We start from the raw sequence: 27,014 nt of genomic DNA on the forward strand, positions 1-27,014 counted from the left end.
AATGGATGGCTAGTAATAACATCCACACTTTGGACCTGGTACCAAATTTATAATCAAGCAACAAAGAAACTAGAAGAAAAATCTGGTTATATAAGTTGTATTCTAAAAAACATTCTAAGGGAGGCACTTCACAGCTCCCATGGAATTGGTCACCAAATTATAGTCCTTCTTCATGAATGTCTTCAGTATGTCTCCTCTCCATCCCATCACCATGCCTTGGTTTAACAGACACATACATCTCACATGTATCTACCACAGTGACACACAGTTGCTAATCCGACCACATCACTCCTTTGATGAAAGAACTGCAGGGCTTTTCATTTCCTGTAAGTTATGGCTCAAACTTAATAACACAACGTCAAGTGCTGCCCACCTCTCATGATCTCAAACCTGCTTCTTTTTGTGGCCTCATTGACTCATCCTCTTGGAGTCACCTTAAAGGTCCCTTAGAGAAACTTCTTGTACTCAAACCCCAAAAATCTTATTTAAATGTTACGTCCATTACTCATAATTCATTTTCTTCCATGTCATTTCATATAATAAATATAGAAACACTTTAAAATAGCATGAATATTATACTAAAAATTAGAAAGCTTATTGGAGTATATTTGACTTTACACGAATGATTTGTTTTTGTGTGTGTTTTAAGTCATTCTGTTCTTGAGGATGACATTGAAATGAGTTCTACTCCATGTTTCCTTGGTAACTGCTTGAGAAAGGTGATCCAGAAACTCCCTGGATAATAGAGCAGCAAGCCTCGAGTTAAATTTTGATGTGAATAAGTAGATAATCCATATGCTTATGCTGGAATTCCCAAGTAACTTTTAAAATTTAAAACAGGTGCCCTTTAGGTTAATGTGCAAAGGTTAGGGACTTCCATTCACTAATTTATTCATTCAGCTTATTTGTTATGCCTCTATCCTATGCCAGGAACTCCTAGGAACTGAAGAAACAAAAGAAAATTCTTGGCTTAAAGTTGTTCACAATTTAGCGGGAAAAGACATATTTTTAAAAAATCACTAGACCCAAGGTGATGAGTAAACTAAGCTACTCTTGTGCTAGGAGTAAAAAGAAGAGCACTGATGGGCAAGTGGGAGAGGGATGCAGAAGCCTTTCCAAAAGAAGTGAGTTTTGAACTATATTGAAACCTGACAAGAATTTACCAGTCTATTAAAATGGGAAACATACTCAAGACACAGGAAGCAACAAGTGCAAGACCCAGGAGGAGGCGCCAAAACCCTTGGGTAAGTAAAGGTAAATGTCCCATCCATTCAGCCTCAGATTCCTCTCTCCTCAGTTCCCTCCCTTCTTTCCTACAAACTCAATCTATAAGAATCCTACAGTAGTATGCCTGGCTCCAAGGACACATGATGAGCTCAATCTTGTGAGCAAGATGCAACATGAAGTCCAATGTGGCAAGTGCCATAATAAACATAAATATTAGGTGCTTCAGAGCAAGAGAAGAGCAAGGCTTTGTCCCTGAACTTGGGGTCAAGGGGAGTTTCATAGAAATTCTGGCAGTTGAGCAAGAGGCTATACCTGTGTGATTGTACCTACTAACGTGATCCCTTATTGTGCGGTTTAACTGGGGCCTGCTTATTTTGATGGTTGGCTCAGGGGAGCCCATTCATAAATGCCTTGCAAGCAGAACAACCCATAATGCTCAGCATTGTCCTCACCAAATTTCTGGGTGTCTTTTGTTTGTGTGAAGATTATGATCTCTGTTAAAACCTGACATTTTTAGACAGTTTTCCACTGATGTGCTCATCATGGATCAGTCTTGAGGCTGTCAGTAATGATAAAGAGGGTTTCTTGACCTGGCTGTGAACATCTAATATTTTCTAAGCATAAAAATTTCCAGCTAATCTCAGTCTGGAGTGAGGGGTGGGTAAGAAGAACAAAAAAAGCTTTTAAAGCATCATTTAGTACGTCCTTCCACTAATTAGGGGTCAACATCATTTTCTAAGTGTCGTCGTACTTCTGGTGAACCAAAATTAGCATTTATCTATCTGCTACGCTTTGGAGAGAAGATGATCATTCCTCAGTCTTTTCCGAAGCCCATCCACAGATCTGGCTTCTTGACTAGCACAAGTTTTTGGCCTTATATGTGACTTCTAGAGAGAAATGAAATGACTTGATGATTCTTCACATGAAAACAGATTTCCTGCAGGGGTTTGCTGCTGATGCTCTTTGAGTTGATTGCATGTGCACACATACATGCCCTGGTGTGATTGTAAGGACCGCACTTATGGCCCCATGGAGTCCACCCTTAGGAGAACATTTATCTGACTGTGATGATCATTGAAAGCCAAATTCGCCCAGTAAATCAATTGGTCCTACAAAAGCAAGGCAAAACAAAACAAAACAAAATTTCTCAGAATGATCAAGAGTATATGAAGAGTTCTTCAGATCTCTTTGAAGCTTTAAATAGCTTCCAGCCTTCAGGAGGTAAATGAGGTTGCAGCAGAGCTCCTTGCTTCTTTAGGCCCAGAACTCAGGATAGGAACAGAAAAAGGTAACTTGGATTATAAATGACATCAGGGAGGCCTCTGTTTTGCAGCAACAGACACAGCCTTGTAGAGCCATTGTAACTCCTGTAGAGATAGCAAATGAATTGTATGCGGTAGCTTTAAACTGCTTTTCCTATATAGGTGAAGGGGCTACAAAGCAAAGGTCACAAATGTTAGAGTTTACAGGAGCCAGTCAGTTACCAAAATGAGCCAAACAGGGCAATAGAGCCAAACAAGGGCCAAGGGAGGCTGAGCTGAGTTGGAGAGCATACACCATGTCCTGAAGGGAGCAGCCTCTTCTCAGCTTCAGACACTTGTCATCATGTGGAAAAGTGGGCCTGTCATTGCCCATTCCATTTCTTTTTCAAGAGAAGACCGAAATCCAGGCTTTTACATGAAATTTCCTTTTTTAAAAAAATGGTAAAACCTATTCATATTTTTTAAACACTGTGGACCAAGACAGTGAAAACAGAAGCTGTCTTCACATAGGACTGGGTCTACCGGCACCTATCAGGTAGCTTCTGCATAATAGGACATTTTTATGTCTGCCCTCTGGAATCAGCTGATAGCTCTAATGAGTATGCAGACATGGCCTTGCTTCCAGTCAGGGTTACAGAGTGCCATGTGAAGTCTCAGGCAGATATTCTCATGAATTTCCACATAGTGTTGACTTAACTATTGTATTGTGTGGATAATAAGTGGCCACTGAAAGCCACAAAGTATCAAAGAGAATCTGCCTAAAGATATTTTTTTATGGTGGTGCATTGTGTAGTAACTAAGCTTACTCAGATATGCTCATTTATGGGAGATGAATTAATCTGGCATTGGCAAATTGAGGCTCATTCCTCACTGCTCACTGAGGCTTTGTCTTGATGTTCACTAAGGCGGTGTAGTGGCTGCCTGGATCCTGAGCCAGCGATTTGAGAAAATGCTGTGATTGATTTTGAATGTCTGCTACCTGGCAACCAGAAGTACCTGAATAGGTCTGCATAAATCTTAAAATGGTGTTTCTTTCTGTCTTTGATTCTCAAGGATAATTGGAGATAGGGATGAATCAGTCAATCTGGCTAATCCAGAGGCCCCACATAATATTCTAGATCAAGGGAAATAAGGAAAGGATTCTTGAGCAGAGAAATACAGAAGCTGAAAAATCCAGCAGGAAGGAACAATTTTTTTTTTAAAAATTATTGTTGTTTTCTGATAATTATGAAATCCTACGTGTTTATTGGAGAAAATTTGAAAAAAAATTTAAATAATAAATATCATCACCATTATATAATCTCCATTAATAATTTGTTAATTTCTCGAACTTATCATTTTCTTGTTTTTTTCCATGAACACAAAAGCAGCCTACAAAGTAGGCAGCCAGTGGTTCTGGCAGAGGATTTGTGTTGACTTCCCTGCTTGTGTGTGTGTGTGTGTGTGTGTGTGTGTGTGTGTGTGCCATGTGCCATGTTCTGCTGGCTTCAGAAAAGGATGGGAGAATATCTTTAGGGCAAAGAAGTACTAGCCTCTTGGTTTTTGGCTTAACCTGATTATACTACTAGGAAGACTGCCCCTGCTCACGACAGCCCATCAAATTCTTGTACGTCCCCAAGTGTCACTTCAAATATATACTACCTCCTTCATGAAGTCTTTCCTGGTCTTTTCAAAGCTTTCTAGAGAGCTTTAAACAGTTCTCTACAGAGAACATGGGAACTCCAATTAGTGGTAGAGCTGAGATGAACCCCCAAGTATTTTAGGCTCCAGAGCCCATCCTCTAATTACATCATTTTATTGCCCTTCTTTTACTCTCACTTGATTGACTGATTGATTGATTGTTTGAGACAGGGTCTCACTCTGGCACCGAGGCTTCAGTGCAGTGGCATGATCATAGCTCACTGCAGCCTCAAACTCTGGGGCTCGAGGGATCCTGCTACCTCAGCTTCCCGCGCAGCTGGGACTTCAGAGCACACAATCATGTAATAGCCAATTATAGTTGAAAAAACTCACAACTGGAGAGGCTAGTACCTTTTATGAGATCACCATTCTATTAAGTGTCAGGGCCACAATCAAGCCACAGTCAGTCCAAGTTTGAATCCTTTTCTGGACCCAAGAGAACATGGAAAATAGCACTTATGATACCAAAACATAAGCAATAGGGGAGAAGCAGTAGATCCTCAGAGAGAATTAGTTTCTGCCTACTTTCATGAGCTGATTCTGCTTGGAGTGCTACTGGAACAATTATTTGTCACCACCAGCAGATCTGTTTTGAAAAACCTTAACTCCAAATGTAAATTCTAGCCTTTTGTTAGAACAAGAGAGAGTGGGTGTGTGTGCACATGACCCAAGGGAAATTTGAGAATTTATTCCTAGGCCACTCCACCTGAGAGGGAATATGTAGAGCAGCTTGAAATGTCGCTAGGGGTCGTTGCAAGAAGAGATGGAATTTTTCTATTCCCTCTGATGAGTGAAATAGTTTTCTATTACAAAACTGGTGAGTGCAAAATCACAGGAATGCCACTTTCAATCTCATATTAAAAAGAACTTCATTCAGTCAACAAGTAGTACAAATATCTACCAAGTAAAACACTCTTTGGTGCACATGATGGAAAAAAAATATTATGTTCAGATGTCCTACCAGATAGATGTCCTACCAGATCTCTACATGTGTAATCTTTGTAGAGATCCTGAACAGTAGCATGTAGACTTTGTTCTGCAGGCAGTTATGACCAGGCTTCTGAGGATCAGAGTAATGGAAGCTATCTGGCAGTCATATATATAAGTTATATGTAAGTGAGTTATATATGGACTGTGGGTAAGAGGGGCAAGAGGTGCACAAAACAGGATGCCAAGGCCATACCACAGGTCCAAGATAATGAACAACTGACACAGGGCTCTGGCAATGCAAGATTAAGAAGGGAAAGATTACACATGTAGAAACAACAAAACTGTGCAGTTGATTTACGGAGCAAGAGGTAGGGAAGAGTAAAAGATAAAGGTCAGGTTTGATGTCCGGTGACTGGACCGATGGTGACTTTCTGGAAGAGATCCTGATTTAGGGAGCAAAGATGTATCCCATTTTGATCTGTTGGAGTTGAAGGGCTAAAGGGGATCTAGGTGAAAATGTCCAGCAGGCTATTGAAAGGAGAATATGGAACTCATTAGAGGGGTTAGCACAGAAATATTTATTTGAGAACGATGTATAGACTCAAAAGTTTAAGTCATAATTTAAGTCATAATAATTTATGCTATAAAATAAATGAAGCCAGAAAAACTTGAGGCCATTTCCAGGGGAAGTAGCATGGAAAGGAAAAGAAAGGGAGAGGTGAAGAGAGTGGACTGAAGAGACTGAGAAAAAATATCGAATAAATGCCCCAAGGGATCATTATTTCCATGAGGTGGGAATGGTGTGCTAAGAGATTACTGACAGCAGAACTGAATTTTGTCGCTTCCAAGAACAGAATTGATGAAGAAAGGGTGAATCAGATCTTCCTGTTGTAGCCATGATTCCAAAGGATGCAAAAACAATAATGGACAACACACAACCCAACTACCAAACACCTGGGAACGTTAATAGGATACTTAAAACACCTTTGAGGGAAAGTAGGATGTCCACACTTAAAGAAGTTTTTGATAACATCTCTGTGTTGCAAAAGAATGATTTTAAAAAAGAAACATTTGCTTCCATTACTACAACCACAATTGTACTTTGCTGAAGCCTTAGCTGAAATTGCAAGATTTTTGGTCTTCCAGGAATGAGAGATGAGAATGAGAATGACACTCCTGTACTTATTAGAAACCAATTTTAATTTATATGAAGAGTAGTTGTCTATCAATAACTTCCTAATTCCTTTCCATAGAAAAATATTCCTGGGTCACTATGACAAAACAGCAGAAGGTCAGCACAGGTAGAACACAAAGAAAGTTGTAATTGTTCTCGAGTCTTCAGATTATATGCTCAGTGTCATAGAAAAAAAGAGGTGAGACGCTTAAGACATTTCATCAAGCATTTAGTATCTTGAGAAGTGTGAGTCGAGCCTATGAAACGAAAGGAGGCAATCCAGGTAGGAAGGAACTCGTACAGGTAACAAAAAGGTTCTAGTTGTTATTCACTGTGTTCTCAGAAAGTGGTATAACCTCTCCTTTCTTGGTGATGTATTTCCTGGAGCCACATTTAATTTGTGGTGGTTAGAAATAAATAATTTTTTCTTTATTAAAGTTAAAAATATGAGGCCCATTACTTCAGGTTTTCTAATTCCAGAAAAAAATATATGAGGCCTTGTATTCCCATATTTATATGAGACCAAATACTCAGATGAAAGGAGGAAAATGTAGTCAATTCAGTCCATTTTTGCTTTGTTCTCAGGATATATACTGAGTAGGTAGCTGCCGATACAAAATAAAAAGCCTTTTGCTTTTTCAGATGAATGAATTACAGATGAACATCTTTGAAGGAAGTCCTATGACTACATGTATACAGTTTCCAGTTATGCAGAAAGACAAACAATTGATATATCCACAAATCACATATCACTTATATTAGGGGACTATTACAAATATTTTGTAACATAAGTAATCTCTCTGGCTGACTTGTCTGCAATATTTTAATAGTTAGCTAAGTAGCTTTGCAATTCGTTTGGATACCAAGTCTTACATGTATTTACTTTTATCATAGTGAAAAATAAAGATAAATTTTGAATTGCTTGTACAAAAAGTTATCAATATCTAAAACAGAACTCCTTACAAAAAATGTGAGCGACAGTTAAAATAATGGTGAAATCTTACTTTTGAAAACAAGTGATATTTTCCACCATGGAAAAATTAAGCCATGGAAGCATCCTGAAAGAATAATCCCATCCCCTCATAATATTCTTCCTGCCTCCAGATATGGGGGCCTGGGAATGCTTCCATGCCTACCCTTCAATGTGAAAAAGGTTTTTCTATAGAATGTGTGTTGTGGGGCTGCCCCTTGTCCTGGGAACAATTTTAGAGAAACGGAGAATTGTGGTATCTGGAAAGCTTCTGAGGACTGTGGGTCTGTACAGAGTGTTCTTAAACTACAGTTAAGAAGAAATGAGGTAGGTCATACCTCAGTCAGTAAATATGACTTTTCAAAAATGGACAGAGAAAGTTGGCTTGGATCTGTTGGCAGATGAGCATGGCTTTAACTCTGTTCGCAGTTTTAATTTCCTCCCCCATTCTAGACTTTTACATCTGAAATGTTTATCACTGGAAAATGTAAGGGTTCAACAGTCTTCACAGCCAGCAACAACAACCCATCACAAACACTGCTGGATGTTGATGAAATGCTTAAAGCGAATGCTTCTAGTGTGGGTTATTGCACGGCATTTTTCTGGTCCTGAAAGGGATCGATGCAATGATCGCGTAATACATCTCCTCAACAGTTCCGTCACTTGCGCTTATTACCTAGTGAGGAAGATGTGTTGACTAAAACCTCAAGAAATTTGTTCCAAAATATTTTTTTTCTACTGGGGAAGATAAGCTATGCTGTATATTGAGGATAGATGTCATGTTTGAGAGCAGAGGTGGTCAATTTTCTGAGAGGAACGCTTGATCAGGTCTGAGTTGAAAAAAATTACAAACTCATATATCAAAGATATACAGGAAATTGTAAACTTCTCACTAAAACTTAATCAGTACCTTGGTTGATGTCACAGCTCAGAGTCTAGAAGTTTTCTGTATGATTATTATAATTTTTATTATTATTTGAGACAGAGGCTTGCTCTGTCACCTAGGCTGGTGTGCAGTGGCATGATCTCAGCTCACTACAGCCTCTGCCTCCCAGGTTCAAGCAGTTCTCCTGCGTCAGCCTCCTGAGTAACTGGGATTAAAAGTTCCCCCCACCATGCCTGGCTAAGCTTTGTATTCTTAGAAGAGATGGGGTTTCACTATGTTGGCCAGGCTGGTCCCAAACTCTTGACCTCAAGTGACCCACCCACCTTAGCCTCTCAAAGTGCTGAGATTACAGGTGTGAGCCATTGTGCCTGGCTCTGCATGATTATCAAATCGAAATGATGTATGGATGGGCAGCTCAAGATGTGTATTAGATGTGAAACTTAGTCTAAATATGGGATACACAGATAGGATGGAGATTATTTGTATTAATATTTGAATATATATTATAACATACATTTGAATATGTAACTTGCCTTTAAAAATCTGTGTTTCTGTATATACACATACATTTAAATTCTCTTAGATATAGCCCTCAGACATGTGAGAAACATGGGCCTGTTGAATGAAATGTACTCTTCTTCAGCAGCTGCTAGTTATTATAGAAGGTTCAGGGGGCATCAGTCACCCTGAAGGTTTTCAAGGAAGGGGAGGTTACTAAACAGGAGTCTGATTGCAGAGTGGCTGAATGGTAAAGAGGTTTAGGCTCTCCACATACACTTTGGTTACATTTCAGTGGTTTCAGATGTACATGCCTAATGATACTTGAATTTGGATGATAGAAAATTCAATTTGGATAATCCATTATATAAATATAAGGAGCTGTGATTTTTGCTCAAATGAGAATTGATGCAATTTCAAAGCCAGCATGGATTGAAGATCTTAAAAAGTTAGGAGGACTGAAGTTGTTTGTACTCTTAACACAATGTTTTTCTCCTTGATCTCTATCATAATACATGCTTTTATTGTCTTTGTTTCACTTTTGCTGTTTTAAATTATCCTGTTGATCTCTTTTTTACATTGTTAGTCTTCTCCAGGAGAAATGGAAGTTCCTGGAGAGCAAAGACTTTGCTTATCTTGTCCATTGATGTGCTTCTTTATGTCCATAACAGACAGCGTGTGTGTGTGTGTGCGTGTGCATGTGCATGCGCGTGTAATATTAAACAAGTGAATTGCTTTGGTTTGTGCATGTCTGTCATTATATTTCAATCCCTTGTACTTTGTTTACTCTTGTTTGCTGTGCTTCCCATTAGCTTGTGGATTCAACAGTGGTTTAGAATATATCTTGATGATCTTTGATGGCACCCAGTAGAGAACGTGCTTTGAAATAGCAAGTATTGGCCAGGCGTGGTGGCTCATGCCTTTAATCCTAGCACTTTGGGAGGCCGAGGAGGGCAGATTATGAAGTCAGGAGTTTGAGACAAGTCTGGCCAACATAGTGAAACCCCATCTCTACTAAAAATACAAAAATTAGGAGGCATGTTGGCATGTGCCTGTAGTCCCAGCTTCTTGGAAGGCTGAGGCAGGAGAATCGCCTGAAACTGGGAGGCGGAGGTTTCAGTGAGCTGAGATCATACCACTGCACTCCAGCCTGGGCAACAGAGTAAGACTCTGTAAAAAAAAAAAAGAAGGAAGGAAGGAAGGAAGGAAAGGAGGGAGGAAGGAAGGAAGGAAGGAAGGAAGGAAGGAAGGAAGGAAGGAAGGAAGGAAAGAAGGAAGGAAGAAAGGATGGAAAGAAAGAGAGAAAGAAAAGAAATAGCAAGTATTTGGTCATCTCATCAATCTTCTCTCTGCTCAGGAAGATGCTGTGGATGGACACTCACATCTCACTGTCTTGACCTCACTTCGGTGAAGGAGCAGGGGCAAGACTGATGGCCACAGAAAATAGACAGTGGCTGTTGTCCTCCATGTTGGCATCACAACTAGAGTTCAGGACAGTGCGTGATATATTTCTGGTTTCCCTCCTCCTTGCTTTATTAATACAAGTTAAATGACTAGGTGCTTTAGCAGAAGACATCCTAAATAACCAAGAGACTTCTACTATTTTCGATGAATTAATATTTGCACCACCTGTTTTACCTGAGGGACGAAGAACATTAGCTGAGAATAAAGATGTTCCATAGGCAATATGGACTTCTATTTTCTTTTACTTGAAATATAGGTGCACAGAATGGGTTTAATCATAATCCCTATCATTGATAAACACTATATTTTGATATACCTATCATTAGTTCACTGGCCTTTCATATGCATAGAAGTATTTATATACTTACATATTTATTTAAAAATCATAACTATCCATGAGACTACCACTCAGCATGATAATTAGAACCTTGACAGTAACTAATATTGCCTATGTTAAACTCCTCCGTCATATTCATGGCCTCCTCTCCCCTAACGTAATTACTACCTTGATTATGGTAACAATGATTTTATTCCCTGTTGAAAACGTACTTTTTTACATAATTTCTATTCTTAACAAATGTGTTATTAAGTTTTAGTTGTCTTAGCTTTATAAAAAGGGTATCAACATTCTGTATATAGTCTTTGGGGACTTAAGTTTTCCTTCCCAATATTATATCTCTATCATCCATTTATGGTGTTCAGCTAGCTGTAATTTATTCATTTTAACTGGTGTGAAATAGTCTGTTGTATAAATATACCACACTTTATTTATTCATTTCCTACTCTTTGAGCATTTGAGTTCCGTCCCTGTATTTTCTATATGAATAGTGTCTCTGTGAATATTCTTGTGCACATTTCTTAGTGTACAAGTGGAAGGATTTTTCTCTCATTTACATCAAGGAGTGTAATTGCTTCTCATGAGCTATGTCAGTGTTAAACTCTTTTCTACATTGATCTTACCACTCTAGTTCTTAATTTTAATAATTTACTAAACACTAGGATATCTAGGCATTTATTGAATTAATATATTAGTGTCACGAATCATAGAATAAGAAATTGGTAAAGCAAGAAAAAAAATCTGAGATTACCTAATTGGACACGCTCAATTTACGGAGGAGAACATTTATGCATAGGATAGTTGAATGATCTGCTTAGAGTCATAGAAATGAGGAACTTTCAGATGCAGTCCCAAATAGTTTACGGAATCATCATTGCATTCTTACCAGCATCTTCTGTTTCTCAAATATATAATGTTTGATGAGTAATAATAATCTTTCATTTTTAAGAGAATAAGTCAAGACCTAAAAAAATAAAAAGATAAGCAAAAAAGAAATTATTCCAATTTAGGGTTAAGCTTGAATTCACTCAATGCATGGTTTCCCATCAGCTCACATTATCTTGTATCAAACTTGCTGTCTCCAAAGAAAGCCATTCTTAGCTCCTTGGACAAAGTACTTTACTTTCTCCCACTGAAGATCTTTCTCTCTAAACTTATTTGCATTTATAAATGACCACATAATTTAGTTATAGTTCATGGATTTCAAGCTACATCCACTGTTGGGGTTATGAAATGCTTTTACTTTAAAAAGAGGCATCTGTGACTGGGCTGGAGCATTCCTTTCATTTAATTACTGAAATGTAGACGTTATGTCTGGAGCTGTGGCAACCAACCTATAGGTTTAAAAAAGGTCAAGAAAATTATAGAAATGTAGGGTCTAATATCCTTGGACCACTGAACTAACATTAGCAGACACATATAGTCAGCTTTTCTGTTACTTACAGCTTAATGCATTCTTAGCTGATACACCAAGTTACAAAAATGATCTCAAACTAGCTTTAGAATATTTCTTATTTTCCAATGACAGAAATTTAAAAGCTTGTCAATGGATATGAAATATTTTTCTCAGAGGAAAATGCTGTTATACTTTTATACCTGACATCTACTTTTCAGATTATAGTCTTTCAATCAGAAACTTCATTTTAGAAAATTTGGCCCTCATCACGTCAAAGCAGCATCTTCATTCAGCAAAAGGGTAATCAACATTTTCGGCACTGGATGAATAAAATAACCTAAATTAGTTGACTGACATTTTTACTTCACTGTCCAGACATGAGAAAGAAAATTCACCAAAATTAATTAAATAATCTCCAGCCTCAGATTGAAAAAGGGGCAATTCTCATACATAAATTCAACCAATATTGAATAGGACATTATCATACATATGTTGGGCTCTAAGGCTGAGAGTAGTTAAACATGACTCCCACTCTGAAGGAGCTCACAGTCTAAGCAGTAGTGGGAGGTGAGGAGAGACTGATAGGCATGTAAAACAATTAGAATGCACTAGGCAAGTAAGGCAAGTATGAACAATATTGTATGAGAAGACAGAGAACCACAGAACCCTTAGACATACACGAGTCAAGGAAAGCTCCACATCCCAGAAGCCCTGCTCAGACTCTAAGATGTTTTATGCATTCAACATATAGGTCTATGTCCTCGTTTTTCACACATGTTTTCAGCTTGGCAAAAGTCCATGACTGTCACTAGACCCCAGGCTTTGTGAATCTTCCTGCTCCTATATGTTGAAGTAGAAACTTTATGGTTTGTTTTGTTTTTTCTACACTGTCATAATTGAAGCCTTAGGGAAAAGAAACTTCCTATTCTAAAATCTTAGACCTTTGTCATTGTAGCCTTTATATGTAAACCAAATTGAAAACGAATTAATTATACTGTAGTGTTTTTTGGAAATGAGTAGGACAAAAAATAGGACAATTCTGAAAGTCAGTATCTATAGTAGTCACTCTTGAACTGCTGAGATAATTGCAAAAGAAAAACCCAACTCTTGACAAAGCCAAAGGAATCCCTATGGGTTTTGAAACCTGCTTGAAAGAATGGTCAAAGAATGCACCCTGGGGGAAAAAATAACACTATGACATCTATTATTACAACTACAGTATCTACAGTTAGACAAGCAGAAAAAATATGAATGAACGATTCCTGTATTCTCAAGTAACTTTCCTTTTTTACACATTTTGGAATCAATGTCCAATATCATCTGACTACCTCACTGCAACTTGTCCGTAGAAATTTGATGATACTTTAAGAATGACTCATCCACTTAACCCAATGGATATTCCAGGAAATAGTCGTTGTTTATTGCCATTTCCAAATGATGAAAGAGCACAAAAGAATGAGAGAAAAATAATTATTTTTACTATCTGATCCTAAATGTTAAAGAAGCACCCTATTCTTAAAGGTTGTCCCCATCATTTGCAAATTAATGCACTGCTGAAGATGCAAACTATCTATATAACTGCTCTCGAATTTCATTAAAACTAATCAGAAGTCCTTTTTAATGTCTTTGAGAATTGCTTCAAGTGGCAAAAATCAGAAAATCTACCCATGGGGCACATTCAGCTAATTGCAATTTACTTTTCTACTAGTCATCCTTTAGCCTTAGGTTGCAACTGTGCAAAGATGAAACAAAAATGCCAGTTGAACCAGTTATTTGGTATCATGTAATTTTAAATGATCATTGGTTTTCTCAATATTTTTAACAAGTCAGAATGATGATGTGATGAACTGATTTCAGACGAAAATAGTTAAATTATTTTCTCTGCAGTTGAGACTGCTCTATGCTCCCTCCTAGTTGGTATTGGGGAGCAAGCAGAGGAATAAGGATAGATTATATGGTAAAGAGAATAGAAAGTGACAGATAATACACATTATTTAAGACAGATAAATGACAGTGAATAAAGCTAAGTTTTGGAAACAGAACCATCCCTCTTAATCAATTAAGTGACCCAATGAAAATCCCTTCATAGCAAAATGAGAAAAAGGGAGGGAAAAATGGTTTTTCTTTGACATCATCTGAGACTATGTATATGAAAATAATGTTTTGTAAAATGTAGGTGCTGTCCAAATGCTAGTCACTGCTAGAGAGAGTCTAACCTGTGAAAATGAAACCGCAAAGATAAGACATCTAACTAAGAATCCCCATGTGTTCAACAGAATATAGAGTGTTTCAATCAGATGGCTTGGTGGTGGCCTTCTTTTAATCTAAATGCAGAAATTGAAATGTCATTTTCCTCTTGCAATTATCAAGCTGATAGTGGGGATCAGGATTAAAAACCATATATCTCCCTTCCCAAGAATATTGCCAAGTTGCCCTGACAACCAAGAAATATAAATATATGTTATAACAGAATATGTATTGGTTAGGTTCTTATTCTAAATTCAAAAATTCAATTAGATGATTTCTTAATTTACAAATGTAATTTGGTAACGTATTTATGATAAATGTTTAATCAGGGCATTACATCCCAGGGTGACTGTATAAAAGTATACTGAAGGTCAAAACTGTCCATCCCAAGTAATTACTATAATGTATTACTTAACATTGGCTATACTTTCTGAGAAAAGCATCGTAAGGTGATTTCATTGTTGTGCGAACATCATAAAATGTACTCATACAAATCTAAATGGTATAGCCTACTGCACACTTAGTCTATAGACTGTAGACTATTGCTCTTATGCTAGACTTGTACAGCATGTTACTGCACTGAATACTGCAGGCGATTGTAACACAATGGTAAGTATTTGTGCATCTAAACACAGAAAAGATACAGTAAAAATACAGACTATAATTTTATGGGACTGTCATCTTATATGCAGTTTGTTGTTGACTGAAACATCATCCTTATGCAACACATGACTGTTATATTGGAAAGAAAAAAAAAGCATTTAAGCAGAAACCAGCTAGACATAATTAAATCATCTTTTAAAATAATTTTTATTCCCATTGTCAAGAGCTGTTCTAGGCCATCCGATTAGGATGGTGATGTCACACACCTTCAGCTTCTATAAAACAGGATGACCATTTCAATTCATTATTTTCAGACTTATAAGAAAGGTTGAGCTCAATCACAGTGGCCTTTATTACTTCATTTTAGCCACTTATTTCAGTGGTTGTGCTTAAGGTTCAGAACACAAAAATGGGAAAACCTCCACCTCTGAAATCTGAGTCATGAATCTCCCTCTCCTGCCTTTCAGTATCCCCTTTCCTTACTCCACTTACACCTGTTTTCTCTGACTTCAGTGAGATTTCCAGTACCCCACTTTTCTCCCAGTGTTTCACTTCTCTACCCGCAGTCTCTCCTGTTTCTAACCTCCTTACACCATGATTCCTTTAATCAGTGGTGTAATGACCATTCTTTTCTCCTACATTCAGTCAGATGAGCATTGTAGAAGGAAAAAAATTAACTAATATGTGTCAAGTCTTGCTACGTTTAGCACCATTCTAAGTGTTTTCTGTATGTTATCTCATTTTATCTTTACTAACCATGAGGAACATTTCTGCCCATTTTACAGACAAGAAATCTATTTCACAAAGATTAACTAACGTGCCCAAAGCTTTATATCAAATCAAAGGCACTTGATTATATCAAATTGTAGACATCTCATTATTAAAAATAAATAAATAAAAGAAAATGCTGCAATTCTTATTACAAGGTGCCATCAGTTGACATGTACATCCTGATTTCAGTGGGGTCAGATGTGCAAAACAGTGCATCTAAGAATCAATGACCTATAACAAGTGAGGAATCCATAGCATGATTGTCTTCACTATTATGTTATTCTACCTTATAAAAAAATTAGACAAGCATGCAAAATGATTTATGACAAATTCATGCGAACTTTACCTGGGATTTGAGTCCTGTTCTTTAGTCTGTCTCCTCTCTCCTATTTCTTTTCTCCTCTCCCCTCTTTCTTCTTTCCCTCCAGGATTATACACAGTTTTCCACTCTTTTTAAGTTTCCTACTAAACACCTACCCGCTTTCACTGTTTTGTGCATCACTATGCATCTTATTTCATTGAGAAAATGAGACCATTGATCACGCATTTCTTAACTTCTGTCCCCCTCCCCCACCATACTACCTGCAGAGAGCAGATGTCCACACCAACAGAGAGCCTCCCTTCCTCTCTCTGTTTTCCAGGGCAAGTGCCCTCCCCTTGTGTTAGAGGCTGGCTCCTCCTTGTCCTCTTACCCCTATTGCTTAATGTTTCCTCTGAAGTTTTTAGTCATCCTTTTCTCCTAAACTGCAACACCCCCCCCACAAGTTTCTCCCTCTTACCTTGTAAACATAACCAAGACCCAACTCCTAACCTTCCACTCTCGTCTTTATCCCTCTCATTCGAACTTCATGAAGAGTGCCCCACAGACACTGTCTTCATTTTCTCACCTCCCATATCTGCTTCAGCCCACCACAACTTCTCCTCACCCAACATTTAGTTGAAATTGCCCTTAATAAGCTTCTCAGTGACCTGGCATTTTTGAGATCCAATGAAAACGTTTTTGTCTTCATTTTATTGTCCCCCTCAACTGAGTTTGTGTGATATGGTTGATTTCTTCTTTATGTGAAAAGTTCTAGCTTACTGGCTTCAAGGCAGCACACTTTCCTGATTCGTCCTATCTCTTTGTTTCTTAATCACTCAAATACTGGCATTTTCCAGGTTCTATCCCAAGGCTACTATTGTAGCCAGTTTCCACACTTCTCTCTGATGATTCAGAATATTGCCTACATGTTGACGAAATTCCAAATCTAGACCTCTTTCCCAAGCACTGTATCCCAAATATTTACCTTAAGTTCCCCCCTCTTTCCTACCTACTTAGAATTTCCACTGGATGCCAGTCATCTCATACTCAACATGTTCAAAACCAGATTCTTATTTCCCTTTCCTCAACCCATTCCTCAAACCATTTATCTTTCAGCTGATGGTGATTCAAATTTCCAGTTACGTAGTCCCCAAAACTTCTTGTCATCTTCAATTTCTCTCTTTCTGTTGGACCTTATATCCAGACCATCAACAAATCTTGTCCCTTCTACCATCAAAATATATTCAGAATCTGACCACTTCTCCCTTTCCACTGCTGTCACCCTTATCTATTCTACCGTCTTATCCCACCTTGATTGCAACAGCTCCTAACTGAGCTCCCTGCCTCATCCCTTGCTCCCCTCTGCTCTGTTCTCTACTGAACAACCAACATGGATTTTTTGGTCACTTTTTGTCACTTCTCTGACCTCATGTCCTGCCACTATGCATCAAAAATGTCCTCCTCACTCACACCACACTTGTTCCAATGCCATTATACTTGTTTCCCCAACCCTTAACCCGGAGCATTCTTTTTTCTTTTTTTTTGACAGAGTCTTGCTCTTGTCACCCAGCCTGGAGTGCAGTAAAGCAATCTTGGCTCACTGCAACCTCCCCACCTCCTGAGTTCAAGTGAATATCCTGCCTCAGCCTCCCAAGTAGCTGGGACTATAGACGCGTGCCACCATGCCTGGCCGAGCATTCTTTTACTATGCATAACTCACTCTCTCACTTTTTTGGGTCTTTGCTCAAATATCTTCTTACCAGGAAGGGTTTCTCTTAGTATTCTATATAAAATAGCTCTTTGGCCGGGCATGGTGACTCATGCCTGTAATCCCAGCACTTTAGGAGGCCGAGGCGGGTAGATTATGAGGTCAGGAGATTGAGACCATCCTGGCTAACACGGCGAAATGCCATCTCTACTAAAAATACAAAAAAATTGGCCAGGTGTGGTAGCACGTGCCCATAGTCACAGCTACTTGGGAAGCTGAGGCAGGAGAATCACTTGAACCCTGAAGGTGAAGGTTGCAGTGAGCTGAGATCGTGCCACTGCACTCCAGCCTGGGCCATAGAGTAAGACTCCCTCTCAAAAAAATAAAATAAAATAAAAATAGATCTCCATCATCCTTTTCCCTGCTTTACTTTTTGTTAATGGCCCTTTGTCTTTTTGACAGACTCGCTTTATCACCCAGGCTGGAGTGCAGTGGCATGATCTTGGCTTACTGCAACCTCTGCTACTGGGTTCAAGTGATTCTAGTGTCTTAGCCTCCTGAGTAGCTGGGACTACAAGTGCGTGCCACCATGCCTAGCTAATTTTTGTTTATTTATTTATTTATTGAGATGGGGTTTTACCATGTTGGCTAGGCTGGTCTTGAACTTCTGACCTCAGGTGATCCACCTGACTCAGCCTCCCAAAGTGCTGGGATTACATGCATGAGCCACTGCACCTGGCTGACCCTTTGTTTTTCTTATCACATCTGACACATTACTCATATATTTTTTCCTGGGCTTCAGAATGACAAATAAACTTCTCTTTATTGATTCATGCATGGTACTACTTGTTTATTTAATTAGCTAGTTGTGTGTTTGTTTTTGATAGCTGTAAACTCACCAATTAACAAGAAACTAGAAGCATAAATCATTATATATGTGTGTGTACACATGTATACATATATACCTATATATGTGTATAGATATAGTTTTAAAATTAAAATATAAATAAATCTTTTTCTCTTTCACTCCAGTCTCAACTAGCATGTAAGCTACATGCATGCAAGGACTTTGTTCCTTCTGTGTACACAGCATGTCAAATAGTGCCTAACACATAGGCACTTGAAAATAAAATAAGCACTGCATATTTAGATATCAATGTTTTCAAGAGTAATGTAACTATTGACATGTCCCAAACCAGGGGACACACCTTTACCTCTGTTCTGTTTGGCCTTCTCTCTCTGTAGTGCTTTCTTTGACTTCACTCCCTTGAAGCTTGAACTGCTGTGAACACTCACTCTTTGCCTTTGCTTGTTCTGTCTTCTATCCCTGAAAGTGGCCACCACCAGCCCTTTGGCTTTAGGATACTTGTACAACTCCTTTTTCCAGATGTTCATGAGTCACCTCCAAGATGCTTTCTCTGTCCTTTCCAGCCCCCTTTTCCTCCTCTGGGTCCTCCCATGCCAGTCTCCAGCTCTGTACTCACACACTGTGCTAAAATGCCTTGTTTCTCTGATAACCTTCTCCAAAGGTCATTGAGGTTCAGGAAGCAAGCCTAAGACTTCACCCTTGGTCTTTTCCCACAGCCCTATGGGGTGAATAGAAGCAGGAATTAGATAAGATACCCAATTAGATAAGATACTGAAGTACACTCCATCATTTCCAAGCAGGAGGAATAGCTCGGAGTCCCTCAGAACTCCCTTCATACCTCCTATTTAACGGTACCTTGGGGAGGGGGCTGGCTCTCTCTGGCCTCAGTAAATCTTACTATAAAGCCTTGTGCCCCTCTGGAAGGTAACCATGGATACTATTGAGCTGGCACAAAAGCCTTCAGTTAATGGAGACTACAAGTGGTTTTCAGGAGCTGAGGGAATTTTAAGGGAAGGGGCAAAACCTGGAAACACATGCAAAGGGAAGACTTTTGCCTCAGTCCCCTTGGCTGGGTATGTTTCAGTTAAGGTGGGCACTTGAGTTCAGCAGAGCACTGTTGCAGTGACAGGGCTCTACTCTGGGACTGGGATAGTAACTAGCTGTGAGGTGAGAATCGAAGGGAATCCCGGGCATTTTTTTTTCTTGTAAAGCAGGGACCCTGCTGTGAAGGGGGCTTGAAGGGGTGCTGAGCAAAGCGATGCCAGCAGCAACCCAGTCTCCAGAGTGATCCAGGCCAGGGTCTGGAAACAACGAGGTGTCCTGGCCCCAGTCAGGGGGCGCTTCCAGCAGTACCAAGTTCCTGTCTACATCTCTGCCCTCGGGGGTGTTTTCCTCCTTTCAGCGCAGGGCTACAGGCAGGCAGGAGAAATTCACACCTGGAATATTGGGGAGGCGCCTTATTTCCTCTGAGTCCTTGTTGAGCGCTGAAAGGGTGCTCATGTTCTTTCTCCGACCCAAGAGTCCACAGTCTTATCTCACATCTCTTTATTCTCAGACGAAGCCCTTGTGGTGAGCGGGGACCCCCTATATGTCCCCTGGACCCTCACTGAGCTGGGCCCTAACTTTGCAGTTCCCGCCGCCGCGGCACGCCCTCCGTGGTGGAAGCGAGAAGCCCAGACACACCGAGGCTGAACTCCGCCAGGTGCAGAGTGGGTGCGAATCAGGGCCAGTGAGGGTGTGTGTGGCCCTGCCTGCTGGTTCCCTGAACCGAAATTCTCCGGGGAGGGAAGGAAGAGGAGGGTGCGGGAGATGGACTTGGAGGCGAGAGGTGGCGGCAGTTTCCAGGAGCTTTGACGTAGACTTGGAGAGGCGCCGAGCACTCCCACTGCTTAAGTAGAGGCTCGGTAGCCTCCGGGACGCGGAAGCTGGGGACAGCCACTCGCTTGGGAGCAGCCTGAGCGTTTCCTCTCCGCGCACTCGAGGGAACTCTCTACACGCGTTCGAGGGAACCCTGAGGGGCCCAGGCGGGTGAGTGCGGAGGGAAGTCCTTCTGCCATCGTGGACTAGAGCTGCCGAATCGGGAGGTGAGTGGGGCCCAAAGGACGGAGCGGGTCCCTGGCAGCTCCGCCACGAGGAGGGTGAGGCTGCGGAATTAAGTGCGGGGCCGAGACTCAGCGCGAGGCTCGTAGGGGTGCACGGAGGACACCAGGTTAAAGGAACTTAGAGAAACACCTTTCCAGGCTCTGGAAAGCCTCTCCTAAAATTTAGGAGACCTAAAGTAGCCAATTTGAGCGCCAGGGCGCTAGCAAACAGGGAGTCCCGGACAACGCCAACTTCAGCACCTTGGACAGAGTCCTTTCCTCTGAAAACTTAGCTTAGACTTGTCCTTTAGGAAAACCACCCTTCAAAGTGCCTCGGTATTTTAGTTCGAAAAGGGACACAACAAATATGATGTTGAGTAGAGATAATGCATACATGATATGAAAGATAGAGGAAATATTTTTTGAATAATCTTGTATCTCTAACATGCTCCTTCAAAATAGGAACATGAGTGTTCAAAGATAGTTTCTGAAATATTTATCTAATGGTACCTCAACATGTCCTACTGCTGTTCAGAAGAGACAGATTATCTATCTTATGGTGTTATCATTAAATGTTCCAATGGAAGAGTATTCCCATAAACTGTATTTTGCTTGCTTTCATGATATCACCATCTAAAAGCTTTGGAAATATAATGCAAACCTGAGAGTGAGCTGTATGTGCCCTTCCTGTTTTTTCTTTATGTTAGAGTTGTTTAAGTGTGATATGTATTTTCTATAGTCTGTGAGGGAGTAGATATGCTTTTTCTGACAAAAAGCGAACGTTTAGGTTATTATTATTTTAAGGGCATCATTTCTCATTGCACTTGTCTGAAGTAGCAGCAAAAGAACAGTATCAAAGTGGTATGTGGATGCCTCAATTTTATGGCAACAGACATTGAAATTCAGAAGAGTTGAGGACAGTCACATTTTTTAAAAAAATCCTTGAGATTCATAGCAAGAACAGAGAAATTATAAAACATTTTTATGAAAGTTATATCAGAATTGCAGAATATTTTAAGGGTTTGTAAAATGCGTATTGATTTTACTCTAATGGGTGGAATATATGTCTCTTTGTTTCCACATGTATTCATCCATACTTTTAGCACATTATCTTGTGTTAATTTTACTATAACATTTGACAATTCTGATGTATTTTTTAAAAAATTAAAAGTTGCTGTGAATAGGAAAGCATCTAAAGGTTACGTATATTCAAATTCTTATTATATAGGAGTCCTAGATTAGGATAGCCAGGCTTCACTAAGATATTATAGAATAGTTAAAGCCATGCAGAAAAATTTTAGATGTTCACTTTGCATTCTTTTAGACTACATTCTTCTGTACCAGGGAAAACAGATTAGCAGATTAATGTATTCATTTTATAAAAAAAACACATCTTAGAAGAGCATATTTCTTGGCCTAATTATCTTGGATTTATACTCACTCCCTGGCCTGGCAAGGAATCATTTTAGATAGAATGGAACTTGTCATATGGGAGCTAGGCTAAGATTTCCCTACTTTGTGACAATGATGTGTTTCCTTTGCTGGAGCTAAGGTTCTTAAGGGCATACTTATTTTCTTTACTAAGTGAAGCACATGCAAGGACTGATACAAAATATTTCCATCCTGTGCAGTTTTATGGCCATGGCTGATCCTGGGAACAGAGGAGGGATTCACCGCCCCTTGAGCCTCACCTGCTCCCTGCTCATTGTGGGAATTTGCTGTGTATCTCCTTTCTTCTGCCATAGCCAGACAGACCTGCTGGCTCTTAACCAAGCTGATCCTCAGTGCTGGGAATCCTCCTCAGTGCTTCTCCTGGAAATGCGAAAGCCTCGCATTTCCAACACTGTTTCAGGGTTCTGGGATTTTATGATCTACCTGAAGTCATCTGAGAACTTGAAGCATGGAGCACTGTTTTGGGATCTGGCCCAACTCTTCTGGGACATCTATGTGGACTGTGTGCTCTCTAGGAACCATGGCTTAGGAAGGAGGCAATTGGTTGGAGAGGAAGAGAAAATCTCAGCAGCACAGCCACAGCACACAAGAAGTAAACAAGGTGGTCAACCCCAGCTCCCATGTCTTTTGAAAGGGTCAATCAAGTATGAATGTACTGAAGTGTGAGGAAAAGGGAAATGGCATTAGGGGAATCCAATGTCATACATATTCCTCTCAAGAGGTGAACCCCAAGAACACACAAGTGATAGGAAGATATATAGCACTTGTTTTTACATTGCATAGTAGCTGTTTATATCAACACATTGTCCTCATCCTCATATTTCCTGTGAACAGCAGCAAGGAAGAGTCAGAAAGAAAAGAGAAAAAGTACGATTTCCAAAATACAACACAAAAGTATAAAGAGATGCCCCAAGATCAACAGTATTTTTTACTATTAGCCTGAACATTGGCAGTCATAACCTGGTGTTTTCCACTTGCCACATAATTGAGAAGACTTGAATATAAGCTTAGGGAATATTTGCAGCACACAAACTCTTGCCCCTGTTAAACAGAAAATAAACATTGCTTTCATGTAAATGGAGAGGCTCTTTAAGAGGTATTCAGTTGAAGAAATAAAGAGTAAAAAAGTCAGCCTGCATGTAGATTCACTTCATTTCGCTTTTTGAATGAATCTCAAATAAGTAATTAACTTGGACCAATCTGAGTAATTTTTAGTAAGTTGGAACTTGCTACAAATTTAGAGATTTTTCACTGAAGTAAATACTATATTCAAATAGTCTCATCTGAGGGTATAGAAAAAAATGTCCCTTATACAATTAGAATGAGGTTGCGTAAGCCTCTCTGAGTTATTAGAGAGATGCCTGGACCTTATTCATATTATTTTTATTCCTTTCTGATGTCATTTCAACCAATGAGCATTGAAACCTTGTATTAAGAGCTGTTTGGCAATAACTCTTTAGAATTATATATGCTACAGTAGAAAACAGGGGCAAAACTAATTTTTACATTTATACATTTTATTGTTAGAATTGTTACATATTCCTGTAATCTCCATATTTAAATAAGAATTAACAGTGGTAGTTCTAGTGCTACCCTTTCCCAAGATATTCTGGAGCTTTTATATATCTAGTTTGTTTTAACCTTAATAATTAAAAATCCTCATGATTTGCTGATCCAAAAAATCCAGATAATTCATGACTATAATTTGTAGCTAAGTTTATTATTTTAGTAAGTGTTATTGTAACTCAAGCCAGTTTCACTTTTTAGAGGAAATTGTCTTTCACCAGTCTTGCTACTAAAGTGGAAATACCAAATGAATACTTTTAAATGTTGTTTATCCATATTATAAAAATATTTTGAACAGAGGCTGTGCAGGAATCAGCACCAGTAAAGACCATATATTTTTTTATTCTATACTGCTGAGGATGATCCGTAAGGCCTTTTCTTCCATATTTAAAAAATCATATTTAGCTGTTTTACTCAAATCACTAGGAATATTTTTTCTAACTTGCATTCACTTTGAATAACTCAAAGAAATGTCCACTGAATAAATTAATAAATGAAAATATTATTTGGATTCAGCTGAACATGAAAATGTTATGTACATATGTAATACACACACACACACACACACACACACACACACACATATATATATATATATATATATGCCTATTTTATAAAGGTTTTCCCCAAGTCAGCCTCAGCTTTGGAGGTCACTTCCTTCATCTTGCTACAGAGTTGTTAGTGATTCACCCGGTCTGCAAACTTTAGAGAGCTGGTATGCAAGTAGCCAAGTAGCAGGAGTGAGCATTTCACTTTATTGAGGTAATTTTAATGTTTGACACAAACAATTGCTTACAGACCAAGAAACAAGACTTTCCATCTGGTTTGTAAAATCATAGTCAAAGAGGGTCTTGGGTCAAGGAAATGCCATGTCCAAAACTTAAATAGTTACAGGAACATTGAGATTTCATCTCAAGAGGCTTAGTTAAATCTCTAGTGGTTCAACTGGGCTCTGAATGTACCTGCATAGATCCTCCAGTAATTTTTTCTTTTGTCCCTGGGGATAATATGTTGTTAGATTGGGATGGGAGTGAAGGTGGAGAAGTGCTTGTCTCTATAGTTCACAAGGAAATCACATCATCAGGGCAGAAGACAAGAAGAACTAAAATAAGTGTCTACATAATATGCAAAAAGTTTCTTGTTATTTTGATGTCTTCAAATCAAATAGTTTAAATGCACTTGATAAATCTTACTATGATCAAAAACATAAAACTCCTATATGATCTTGCATGCTAATATATCATATTTGTTAATACTGAGTCAACAAATATGAAAACAAAAAATGTCAGGTAACTGTGTAACTGTGAGCAGGTTAACTAACTTATTTAGCCCTCAGTTTTTTCAACTGAAAAAGAAGTGTACAGAAAGTAGATGATACACAAGTCTCATCTTTTCTCTTCTAATGTTCTATGATTCTATAAAAAGGAATCATACGAAAGGCACTTATTTAACAATGTGCCTGGAAGGACCTGGAAGAGCCTTCACCCCAAGGACAGTTGACTGAGTTGGATGATGACCTGGACATTATGGCTGTTTATAATAATGATGAGCAGGAATAGACGAGGTTCAGAAATAAAGGGGCTAGAGATGTCATTATGAGAAAAGCCTCTAAAGATCATCGTTATTTAGTCTAGAAAGACATGGGCTAATAACTGAAGGTTGAAGTATCCAAGAGAACGTATGAAGAAGACATACCCAGGATTAACCAGTTAACCACTAAATTCTGATGGGTTATGTCAAGGAAGAAAGAGAGAAAGGGACACACACACACACACACACACACACACACACGCACGCACGCACAGAGAGAGAGAGAGAGAGAGAGAGAGAGAAAGAGAGAGAGAGAGGCAGAGAGAGAAAGAGAGAGTTAGGGAAAGAGCATACTCATGACTCCTAAATAGAAAATAATAGAATTGAGAGTAACTCATGAGTTAGTAAAGGCTTCAATGCAAATGAAGAAATTTCAATGTACATTCTTCTTTGTGTCAAAATGGTGGCCTCCTCCTTCAACAAACCTTGCTCTGCCTCTAAGAGGGACAAAAAACCCTGCCTTCCCGATCCTGGTATTTTGTATGTTCTAGAAAGATAGTGAGTCTTTGTTTTCCCCTGTGATGAGAAAATTAAAATTTAGCTTTATAAACTGATGGTGTTTGCAGCTGGTGTTACACTAGCTGGCAAATGTTCCTACTGCTTATATTTTAAACACTAACCACAAGAGAAAACAGTGGTTCGGAAACAGAATAGATGCTCCAATGCTTGATTTTCTACTTCACCCACTCCAAGAAATTTTCTAAGCCATGTATTCAGCAATTACCTATCTAGAAATCTACTATTAAGAAACATTTAGAGATACAGTCAATGGTGTAGTCCAAGGCTATTTATTGTAATATTATTTATAATAATAAGAAACCTGGAAATAATCTAAATAACCCACAATAGGGTAGTGGTTAAATAAATTATAGTATAAAGTGCAGATACACAAAACTATGGTTATCTCCAGGAGGTTATATTATGGGCAGTTTAAATTTTTTTCTTTATATTTCTGTATAAATAATTATATAATATTTTTCACTTTTTAAAAATTAGACAAATATTTCAATGCCTATTAATTGACAAAGAAATGTGTTTGTTATAATTTTTTTATTTTAAATTATGTAACTAAACTGCATAGGACCCAAGACTTTGCACAAATACGCATTTGCATCTATTCATCTGAAGTAAATATATACAGAATTGTGATACTAGAGTGGCAGAAACATCAAACTTGCCTTTTAAAAATAATTTATTGATGTTTAATTAACCAGAAAATAATTTGGTGATCTTAAGAAGTTTCATTTTTCTACTTTCAGGTACATATTCTCAGCTCCTAAGGATCGCTTTCTTAAAGAAGAAAGAGTTGATTGAAGATTTGATAAGCATGCATGTGCATAGGAGTGGGTCTAGTGTCATTGGAAAAGTGAACCAGGAAATAAAGAGAAAATAATTGGAACTTGGAGCCAATTCATGCCTTGAAATTAAATATACATATATAACATTTCTCTTAACTATTGATTATTTATTTATTTTAAATGGTGGAAATGTCCAGAGGTAAATATTAACCCAAATTCTCTCAGTATACCTATTTAAAGCTTCATTTTTTTTAGGCTGCTAGCACATTTCTTCAAGGTGACATTACTGCCAGTCTATCCCCCAGTCTAAAGGAGTTAAATAACTTCCAGAGATTACTGGGGGATTCTTTGTATTCATTTAATAGTTCATTTTGGGATGCTTGACATGTTAAACTAGTGTGCCATACATTTAACTTGAATACACTGCATGGCTTCCAAGCCTTTAACCACTGGATTGCTTATGCACAGGCACATAAGGGACTATATTTATTAATTACTAGTTACTGACAATCTGTGATACCTGAATCTTGTTTGAGAGCATATTTTTGAATACAAAATGAAGCAAAAAGTAAAACAAAGGGCCGGGCGCGGTGGCTCGCGCCTGTAATCCCAGCACTTTGGGAGGCTGAGGCGGGTGGATCACGAGGTCAAGAGATCGAGACCATCCTGGTCAACATGGTGAAACCCCGTCTCTACTAAAAATAC

At 38.8% G+C, this 27,014-nt stretch overlaps 1 protein-coding gene across 7 annotated transcripts in view; it reads left to right on the plus strand.

The window, feature by feature from the left end:
• The window catches only part of ADAM23 (ADAM metallopeptidase domain 23), a 197,204-nt gene extending 170,317 nt beyond the window's left edge, over positions 1-26,887 (plus strand). For 2 of the 7 annotated variants that reach the window (XM_037741497.1, XM_037741496.1), the window contains exons 3-4: positions 22,035-22,456; positions 26,271-26,887. In XM_037741497.1, the coding sequence (XP_037597425.1) occupies positions 22,035-22,456; positions 26,271-26,404 (556 nt within the window). In that variant the 3' untranslated portion in view covers positions 26,405-26,887. Of the gene's footprint in view, positions 1-3,542; positions 3,756-22,034; positions 22,457-26,270 lie in introns of those variants that run through there. The other 5 variants (XM_037741493.1, XM_037741494.1, XM_037741495.1 and 2 more) reach the window with 5 other exon arrangements.
• Positions 26,888-27,014: the final 127 nt, after the last annotated feature.

The sequence above is a fragment of the Cebus imitator genome, unplaced genomic scaffold (genome assembly GCF_001604975.1).
Source record: "Cebus imitator isolate Cc_AM_T3 unplaced genomic scaffold, Cebus_imitator-1.0 Scaffold101, whole genome shotgun sequence".
In the NCBI taxonomy this organism is placed as follows: Eukaryota; Metazoa; Chordata; class Mammalia; order Primates; family Cebidae; genus Cebus; species Cebus imitator.